The sequence below is a fragment of the Mustela lutreola genome, chromosome 9 (genome assembly GCF_030435805.1).
Source record: "Mustela lutreola isolate mMusLut2 chromosome 9, mMusLut2.pri, whole genome shotgun sequence".
NCBI lineage: Eukaryota > Metazoa > Chordata > Mammalia > Carnivora > Mustelidae > Mustela > Mustela lutreola.
This window is the reverse complement of record NC_081298.1, coordinates 107,643,733-107,654,290: the sequence shown is the minus strand read 5'-3', so window position 1 is coordinate 107,654,290 and position 10,558 is coordinate 107,643,733. Positions and strand designations below refer to the sequence as shown.

General features: G+C 43.6%; 1 pseudogene and 1 gene segment (V, D, J or C); both read right to left on the bottom strand.

The window, feature by feature from the left end:
* Positions 1-453: 453 nt before the first annotated feature.
* LOC131808416 (immunoglobulin kappa variable 2-29-like) lies at positions 454-1,281 on the bottom strand. The segment is given in 2 exon segments: positions 454-791; positions 1,160-1,281. Coding segments are annotated over 2 exon segments (387 nt in total).
* A 2,024-nt stretch (positions 1,282-3,305) lies between these two features.
* Positions 3,306-5,184, bottom strand: LOC131807790 (immunoglobulin kappa variable 6-21-like; annotated as a pseudogene).
* Positions 5,185-10,558: the final 5,374 nt, after the last annotated feature.

Below are 10,558 nucleotides of genomic sequence, written 5' to 3'. Positions count from 1 at the left end.
CTGGAAAGGAAGAAGGTGAGAGAGTGGAAGTAGAAAACATACTAATTCGTGAATGATACCAAATATTATCCTGTTGAAAATATCTCAAAAATTCATTAGCTCAAAAATGTATGGAACTTCTCGTTGTGCCATGAATGGCTCAGGTTTCTGATGCTAAGGCTGGGTAACTGTCCCTGACCCAAGCATATAGGCTGGGGTCAGGGTGAGGTTCAGGGCAGCCTTCTCTGGCAGCTCACCCCTCAGACCACAGGCTGATCATTTTCCTTCCAGAGCTGGTTGTGCCCTGCTGAGGCTGTTGGCACCCAGGGGTCGGGACTCGGTCCAGAGCACTCAGCTGCATGTTACTGCCTTGAGTTCCCCAGCACCTGCCTCTGACCCCAGCTCAGAGCCTCTCCTGTGCCTGCTCCCTGCTCAGGCAACACATGTGCCCAGTGGGGACCGCCAAACAGAGGTTTATGTTCGGGCCTGAACCACTGTGGGAGGAACATGTGTACCTTGCCCGCAGTAATAAACTCCCGCATCGTCAGCCTCCACCCTGCTGATTCTCAGGGTGAAATCTGTCCCTGACCCGCTGCCACTGAACCTGTCTGGGACCCCAGTGAAACGGTTGGAAACCTTGTAGATCAGGCCCTGTGGGGACTGGCCTGGCTTCTGCCGGAACCAACTCAAATAGGTGTTTCCATTACTGTGTACGAGGCTCTGACTGGCCCTGCAGGAGATGGAGGCCGGCTCTCCGGGGGTGACAGACAGGGACAGTGGGGTCTGTGTCATCATGATTTCCCCACTGGATCCTAAAATTATGAGAGATAACTACAGGTTATGGAGAAATATTATAAACCATATCTCTTATATTAAATTTCATTTATGTTGGGATAAATCACATTTTGTGAATTGAGTCCTACTCTAAATATATCCAATCACCATGGAGAACCCAAGAATTGCAGGGCACAGAGTGGCCACAATTTTTTTTTTTCACCATCTCACTAAAGCAGTTCTTTTTCCCCTTTAGTTTCCTCATAATTTTCACAGATATCAAAATTAAATTTCCCCCTTGGAGGGTAATCTCACCCCTGAACAGAACACATGTAGGAAGTAATAGAACCCAGACAGCTCACCCTCCCCACCCCAATCTTCCATCTCCTCCCCCATCTGCTCTTACCTGGGACCCAGAGCATCATCAGCCCCAGGAGCTGAGAAGGGAACCTCATTCTGAGAAGCTGAACTGATGAGTCCTAGTAAGTAAAAACAAGCTGAGAGCTGACCTTTATGTCAGACTTCCAAGGCAAGGTCCTCCCCAAGGGACAATATGCAAATCCCGTGGTGGGTGTGGCAGAGTGGAAAGGGCCAAAGGCTGGGTGCAGGTCCCTCTACTGGGAGTGCAGTAACTTAAAATGCCTGCTGTGTTTGGAGGGATACTAACAGAGACAAATTCCTTACTGCCTGTGTGGGAAACAGGATCTCTCTGCAATAATCAGGATCTGTGGCAGGACACAGTGCTCATAGCCCTGCCTTCTGAGACAGCTCCAGAGACCCTGATGATACAGGCACGCATGTACAGAGTCCATTCTGGAGGTGAATGGCCATCCTGCCTGGATTCCTGTCAGCTAATGAATGACCAGGAGAAAAAAGGTCCCACTTCCACTCCAGCTGAGACTGGTGATCTCCAAATCCCAGGATGAACTGGAGATGGTTCAAGAGTCTTTGGGATTTGGTGCTTTCAAGTTAATCATTTAAAACAATTCAGTAATAATTTAAAATGAATTAAACTCATCCTGGGACCTCCTGTATTATACTCTATGTGAAGATGAATGTAAAAAACCTACAAAGGTAGGAAAGAATCTCACTCACAAGTAGAGAAGTCATAGTCCTGAGGAAGAGAATAGGGACAAAGACAGAAATTATGTTTCAGAATTTATGCAGTGAGGATGCCCTTCGTGGTAACCATTTGTTACAATCTGGTGAGTGTCGATCATACTTCTCTCTCTCTCCCCAGAAAGACACACAGACAGACATTCAGACAAATAGATACACACACATACTCCATAACAATAAAGAAATTTCTTAGAGAAGCACTTCCTAAGAGGATGGGACAGAACAATAATATTTCATTTTGTAATGTTTGCTTCTACATTGCCTTTTTCCTATGATGCTCAGAAGGCTCCTTCCCATATAGAGGCTTCCTCATGATGTGTAAACAGTTGCTATCAGGGGTTCTGGTTCCTTGCTAGCTCTATGAGAAGTTGTGTTTCTCCCTTTGCTTTTATGCTTGGCATCCACAGCCATGACTCTGCAGTTCAAGAAGAGATTCTGTAGGTGAGAATAGCAGGAACTGGGTAACCGTTTAAATGTCTAGCGGTCACGTGTACCCATGACAGACATTTTCTGGGGTCTTCGGTGAACCACAGTCTTGTGGAAGAGGGTGCAGGGTCAGAGCTGCTTGGGGCATCACTTTACCAAACATCCTTTCATTACAGCTGGGACATAACCTGATGATTTTGCGTGTGTCAGCCTGATGGAGGAGTTAGTCAGTTGTTTGTGAGAATTATATCTACATGTATGTATATTATACATATATACATATATATGCATGGGGACATACATTCACATATATATGAATGGATATGTATGAATGAACTTTAGATTTAATCACATTTAATAAGTCTGAATGATCTATGCAATTTGTCACTATTACTCAAAGTAATCTCAGTTACATGTCTCTACAATGGGGTAAATTTTACACATTTAATTCAAATATTTTTAAACATTTCTTTGTTTTGCATCTTCTTATAATGGATTTCCAAGTATTCCTTTTTATGCCATTGGGTTTAATAAAAGAGATCAATTTTTATGTGAAGATGTGTAAAAATTGTAATAGTCAGATTTTACACACTATTTTAACAAAACAGTCAAAAACTTAGTGGCTTGTCATACTAACCATTTGTTTCTATAGTCATTGATGTTCAGGGTGACAATAATTTGGATAAGGTAAACAGGGCTCAGCTGTGTGGTTCTTGTGCAGGGAGATGCATGGTTCTTTAGCCTATGGATTGTGGTTGATCTGGGACCAAGTGAGAGTGTGGTGACTACTCATGGCACATCATTCTCATGGCAAGCTGTAGGAGGGTATAGAAGCCAGAAAACAAGCAAGTCTAAGTCCAGTTATTCTGAAAGAATTGCATATAATTTTGATTTATTCTTACTGTGGTCTTTGTAATTCTTTAAATTCTACAAATCATTATTCTATTTAATTTTTAAGATACATGATTATGCTGTTTCCAAATAGTTATATTTTTTCAATATTTGTAGTCTACAAAAAAGTTTGTAATTTAATTTTATATGAATTAGAAAGTTAAATTGGAGGGGTTTTCAACATGGGGCTTTAATTGAACAGATGGCTTTCAATAGAAATGTCTTAAATGAAAACAGAAAATTAAAGAGAGACTACTTTAGGATAAGTAAAAATGTTGTACAACAGAGCATCTTAAATCTCACACAGCTCTCCTGCCATCTTGTGAAAATGGAGAGCCATGTGAGCAGGTGTCAGGTGGAGACAGTTATTTTTCATGTGTCACAAGCTTTCAGGGTTGTCGTTGATGCTCTCATTAACAGAGAATTTTAAGCAACAAGGTATTCTTATATTAAGAAAAAACAATGCTTAATCCACATTTAGTTTTTTTTAATCACGGAAGTCCTTCATTGTCAAGTTATTTCTATACACATGACAAAATTTCCTCATTCTTCTGTGCCTTCAGCCACTTAACAAAATCTCCTTGTTATGAATTCAGACCTAATGATGGAGGCTGGAAGCATGTTCAAACATGGTCTGGGGCCTTCTCTAACTGGCCAACTTCTGAGAGATGTAAAAACAGTGACCATCCCAGGCTGTCTTCTCTCAGCTCCCCGTCACCACCATCACTTCTGGAAGCGCATTTCCCAGAGCCCCCTTTCCCTATGGTTCCCTACAGAGTTGCTCACAAGACACCTTATCCTAGATCTGGAGGTCAGAAGAGGAGGATTCAATGTCTTCCATCAGCACCTGCAGGCAGGTGAGTGATGAGTGAAGGACCAGAGAATCATCTGGGGAGGGGCTGCGGTGGCTACAGCATCAGCCGCTTCATCCCTGGCTCTCCTAGACAGGCCTGAGGACCGTGTGGTTAGGCAGCCTGTATCTCCAATGGTATAAATTCTCTGACTTACTGGGAATCACTGAGAAATTAATGTTTCTAGTGTCTATCTTCCTTATTATATCTCAAGGCCTTTGAAAGAGTGACATTCAGACATTACTTCATTATAGGAAGCAATTTGTGCTCGGAATACCTGGAGTGGCTTCTCTTTTTTGTACAAACTCCAGCAGATGCCATCACCCAGACTCCTCAGGTGTAATGATCTGGGGGAAAGGGAGTCAGTCAGGGGGCCTGGGAGCCTCCTTGCCCTTCTCCCAAAGCCTCCAGTGATGTCCAAAGTGGGGCTGCCACTGAGAAACTGTCTGAGCAGGTGCAGGCATCAGAGGAGCAGCAGGGGCAGCCGATCCCCTCACATCTGCTTCCTTGGTGGTTTATGCTCTGACCTGTAACACTGTGGGCAGGTAGCTGTTAGACTGCAGGCAGTAGTAGGTCCAAGAATCTTCAGGCTCCAGGCTGTTGATGGTGAGGGTGAAGTCTGGCCCCGACCCACTGCCACTGAACCGTGATGGGACCCCAGTTTCCAACTTGATGCTGCATAGATCAGGAACTTAGGAGCTCTCCCTGGCTCCTGCTGATACCAGGCTAACTGCTTGTTAATGTTCTGACTGGTCCGGCAGGTGAGGTGACTCCTTCTTTTGGAGCCATGGACAGGACAGCAGGAGACTGGGTCAGCACAATCTCACCATGGGAGGCTTAAACAAGAAAGGAAACATTAGCAGAACCTCAGGGTATGTACTTGGAAGTCACCAGTATCTAATGAGTTAGGACAGAGAATACTACTCATTTTTAAAATAAGCCAAATTCATCTGTGGAAGGATTCCCAATGAAGAAAGAAAATCAGGGATGGAAAATCATACCCCCACTTTAACCTCCTTTGTCTAAATATTCTCACCTGGAACCCAGAGGAGCAGAAGGCCAAGAAGCTGTGATGGAGTCACCATCTTGCTGCTTTTGATGGGTCCAATGTGTTCATGCCACACACCCAGAGACTCTGTTACAAGACTCTGAGAGGCAGAAACACATAAGATCTAAGAGGAAGAAGATATGCAAACTATGGGGCATTCCAATTGTTTAAGTACTCAAAAATTAAGTTTGTCAAAAGAATCACCCCACCAAGACCCATTCTCTCTGTGTGTGCTAAGTCTCCCTCTTCTGGCCATGTGGAGGTTTTTTGTTTTTGTTTTTTAATTTTTAATTTTTTATAAACATATAGTTTTATCCCCAGGGGTACAGGTCTGTGAATCACCGAGTTCACACACTTCACAGCACTCACCAAGCACATACCCTCCCCAATGTCCATAATCCCACCCCCTTCTCCCAACCCCCCTCCCCCCAGCAACCCTCAGTTTGTTTTGTGAGATTGAGTCACTTATGGTTTGTCTCCCTCCCAATTCCATCTTGTTTCATTGATTCTTCTCCTACCCATTTAAGCCCCCATGTTGCATCACCACTTCCTCATATCAGGGAGACCCAGCAATTGCATGTGGAGGTTTTGAATATGCTTACCCCCTGCTGGGCCAACTACAAGGTCTACCAGCAGGGGGCATGGCATGTGATGTAATGCAGTCCTCTGATAGAATTCCCTTTCACTGGCAGTGAAGAGGGGGTCACATCCTCAGTCTCCGCCTAGGACTATGTTAACTCCCTGCTCTCTGCTCCAGTGTGTTGTATAAACATCCCCCAGAGCTTCCCGCCAGACCATACTCTATCAATTATATCCTGTTAATTGCCCACCATGAATGAGAAATAGTGAGGACTTCGCTAACTTGCAAAAATACATGTGTTCCAACAGTGGGATGCAAACCCTACAAAAATTCATGTGGCCCCCTTCCCTGGTAGCTATGTTAGGGGTCCAGATATCTGAGGAATGCAGGCAAATCATCTCTGAGGTAAAGGACAAGTACTTGTAACTTGTACTTCTGACCACTGAGGTTGAAACACAGCCCCTTGTTGAGTGTTGAGTGTTGAGACAGCACAATCCACACTTGGATAAGCTACACCATTCTGTTTTTCAGCCATTTTCGAAGTCACTCAAGTAGAGTGGGTGCAGAGCCAGGATGGGCTCTGTATCAGGTTTAGGTCATGATGCAAGGGGCCCTATCATGTGGGACCTAAGACCTCTCTTATTGTTGTTTGGTTATTGTATCTATGTCCGGGAAGGATTGTGTGCACACTCTGGCAAGCCCAGTGGAAGAGTCCTAGCAGAGACTTCCGGGTTCCTTGGCAAGACTTGGCCCTTCTCTAAAACAACCTATTCACTGTTCAACAAGTAGTTCCCAGCATAGCTCAGGCCCTGTTAGACCTGATTACAGCACATTAATTAACTGTGTGACAGAGCTGTTCCTCCTAAATCAGAAATGTCAGACACACCAGATTGTAAGATTGGGTGGAGCCCAGCAGCAGTCAACTCAGGAAGAAGAAAGTATTTAATTATTTAGTATTTAGTATTGGACCCAAGCAGATTTAGTGGGCAAACTTAATTTATGGGACAAGAGTTTCAGATCACCACAATACTCACCACTCTTGACCAAACACCCCTGCATGAGCTCCTATTTCTAGCCTCATGAGACTTTATATTTAATGCATTTTCTTATTTCTTATCTTCTTATTTCTGCATTCTTGTTGCTCCAGCCAGGAAGGCACTGCCTCTTCCAAAATTAGCTAATTCCCAGAGGCAGTAAAAGACTTGCCCAAGGGCATAGGTTTGATATGCAAGCCAGACAATCCTGAGCCCCAATCCTTACTCTCTTCCTTTCAATGAGACCAGCAATCTGTGACATTTCCTTCTACCCAAACCCCCATGGGTACCAGAGGACAAGGGGCACACCTATAGTCTGCAGCCCGCTGAAATTTTCAAACTCTCCAACCTCATGTCTAAGTAGCTTGTTGCCTTTGCTTCTCCATTACTTCTCATGAAATATGCAATAAAAAATACAAGCCAGCTGTACTTCTCTCCATCTGCTCTTTTCACCTTCCTACTACCTGTGTTGCTGGGTGGTATGCTGTGTGTTCCGTTTCCAGGGTACTATGCACATAATAAAAACTCCTTACTGCATTGTAATAGCTTTCCTGTCTTTGTTTCCTAAGACATCTGATTAAAGACACAGGCCTGCCAACCAGCTATTAGCAGAGCAAGGACTCCAGATTCTGCCCAGGTTCGCATGATATGTTCATGTAAGGTAAACTGCACAGCTCCCATACCATCCCGCAATGTCATAAGATGTTTAGTTAGTAGGTGCTCAAAGAGCCCAAATGGTCATTGACTTAATGAGGCTGGGGAAGTGGCCTGAAGTAAGGACAAGGATGCCCTATGGGGTGCTTGGCTAGGAAGGGTCTGGAATGAGGAGAGTGGAAGAAGAAAGGAAGAAAGACCAGAAATAACCCAATCTAAACCAAAAAGAGAAACTAAGCTCAAAACAAAACAAAACAAAACCCCCAATTCAAAACCAACAACAACAAAACCCCAGAGTATCTGGGATACATGGGGCCCAATAAAATATCTGACATTTTTGCCACTGGAATCCTAGAAAGAGTGGGGAGAGAGGATGGAGATGAAAAACATTTTGAATGAATAATTGTTGAAAATTTTTCACATTTAGCAGACCCCCAACAGCATAATCGTGAAGAATATATGTCAAGACCCATCGTACTAAAATTTCTGAGCACTAAAGGAAAAGGGAAAAAATGTCATAAGCTGAAAGAGAAAAATCACTTACCCAGAGAGGAAAACACCTTGAATGGCAGAGGATTTCTATTCAGAAACCATGTGGACCAGAAGGAAATGATGTCAACATTTTTTTTTCTAGATATAATTGACATATAACATTGTGTAAGTTTAAGTTTTACATAATCTGATAATGATCTTTTGTTAAATGGTTACTAACATAAGGATAGTTAACGCAACCTTCACTGCACATACTTATCTTTCTTGTTTTACTTATTCACTTTTTGTGGTGAGAACATTGAAGGTCTAATCTCTTAGTGACCTTCCAGTACAATATAATACTGTTAACTACAGTCTCCATGGTGTACATGAGACCATCAGAAATTATTTTATACACAGAAGTTAGTACCCTGTGATCAACATCTGCCCTATTTATCTCACCACCCAGTCCCTGGTAACCACCAATCTAGTCTCTGTTTCTATGTATTTGGCTTTTTTAGATTCCACATGGAAGTGATACTATACATAATGTCTTTCTCTGTCTTCCTATTTCACTTAGCATATTACTTTCAAGTTTCATCCATGTTGTCCCAAATGGCAGGATTCCCTTCCCTTTCATGGCTGAGTAGTATTTCATTGCGTGCGTACACATGTATAGCACATCTTCTTTATCCATTTATCCATCAGTGGACACTTAGGTTGTTTCCATATCATGGCTGCTTTAATAATGCTGCAATGGGCTCAGTGGTGCATGTATATTTTAAAATACCCAGTAGTGGGATAGCTGGATCATAGGGTGGTTCTATTGTTAAGTTTTTGAGGAAATTCCATACTGTTTTCCATGGTGGCTGCACCAATTTACATCCCCAACAACAACACCTGAGGGCATTTCTCCTTATCCACTCCATATCCTCCTTCTCCATATCCTCTATAATCTTTGGTGTTTCATGGTTTTTGTTTTTTGGGGTTTTTTTTGGGGGGGTAAATAGATACTGAATTTTATCAAATAGTTTTTCTGCATCTGTTGAGAAAATCTTATGATTTTTACCCTTAATTTTGTTAATGTGATCTATCATGCTGAATGATTTATGGATATTGAACCATACTTTCATCTCTGGAATAAATCCTACTTGATCACGCTGTATGATCCCTTTAATGTATTGTTGAATTTGGTTTGCTAATATTTTGTGGAGGATTTTTGCATCTATGTTTATTAGGGATATCGGCCTCCAGGTACAGCCCTTCTGTTCTGGATGCCAAGAGCTACAGCCTTGTCTCCCATCCCCTCCCGCTCCAGGCAGGGCTGGTCCTCTAGAATGGGATCCAGGAGGGGAGGCAGACGCACATAGCTTGCGCTCCTTGAAAATACAGAAACATGACAATGTGGACATGTGGCTTGCTCCAAACTGCACATAGGTGAACAAATGTTTAATTTCAAACCTTATTATTTACTCTATAAATATGGCCCTTATGGCGATGATCCCCAGCAAGTGTCCCTTGGGGAGAGGATGCTCCACTCAGGCCTCTCAGTTGGGACTCCAGCCTGTCTGTCTCCACCAGGCTTCCCCACAGCTGAGGTGGGGTGTTGTAAATACCCGTTATGAGGTAGAGTAGCCTTATTCTCATTTCTTGCCTACTATTCCCTTCCTGTATGTGGAGATTCCTTTCCTCTTCTGTTTCTATTGGTTTTGCTATAATAATAATAAAATTTTCTTTCCTTTTTGAAGCCAAAACAGGGCTGTAGTGAATCTTTTGTGCAGCATGGCTGGGGACTTTGCGTTGTGATAAGGACTACTGATGTAGATGTTCATCACATTAAAAAACACCTTGGCAGCAACATCAAAACTGGCAGTGAACACCCCACTGGGCATCCTGGCCTTCTTCTGTTGACACTTAAAATTACCCATCATCAGAGGCAAATTGAGGGGCGGAAGGATGCGCGAATCAACACATTGTGAGGGTGAGGTGTGGATCCCCAGGTAGGGTCTACTGGATACAGGCTTTGTCTGGGTTTAGGAAATGGCTCATGTCACAAAGAGGTTCAGCGGCCACGGGGACCCACGGAACAGCCAGAGTGCCACCAGATAGAGGAAGCCTTAGGCATGTGCCCCACTCAGAGGAGAGATGGCAGAAGTGTTGTGGTTGGACTTGCAGTGCGCCCGAAGTCTCCACAGCCTCTGCACTCCTCACCGGGACTGCCTGCTCTGAGTCTTAAGGGAATCCCACCCCTGCCCCCTTCCCTCTGCTTAAGAAGAAAAGCAGGAGGAGGAACAGGTGCAGGAAGTTTATATGGTGCCCAATCAACCCTGTGCTGACTTCTCAAACCACTGGAGGGAACTGAATTTTCCTGAAGGCACCTGGCACCTAGATTTCATTCATTGACTAATTCAACACAAAACAGAAATATTGAACTGAAAAGATAGAATAACTGAAAATCAGGATTCAGACTTCCCCTAGGTCCAATGAGGGTCCCACATGTCCCCCCGAGAGAAAAAATTCTGGGCCTGTCTTCCATCTCTTCCATCTCTCTGGCCCTTGCACAGCTCCGGGACCCGAGCTCAACTGTTTGCCACGTCCTTACCCATCTGCAGGAGAAAAATGGCTTCAGAGCTTGATGTTTTCCAGTCAGATGTTTTATAAAAAGCTGGGCTCAAAGTTCTCCACTTTCTTTTTGTACCTTCCAATTCTTTTGCCCCTTCCTGCCTCCCAT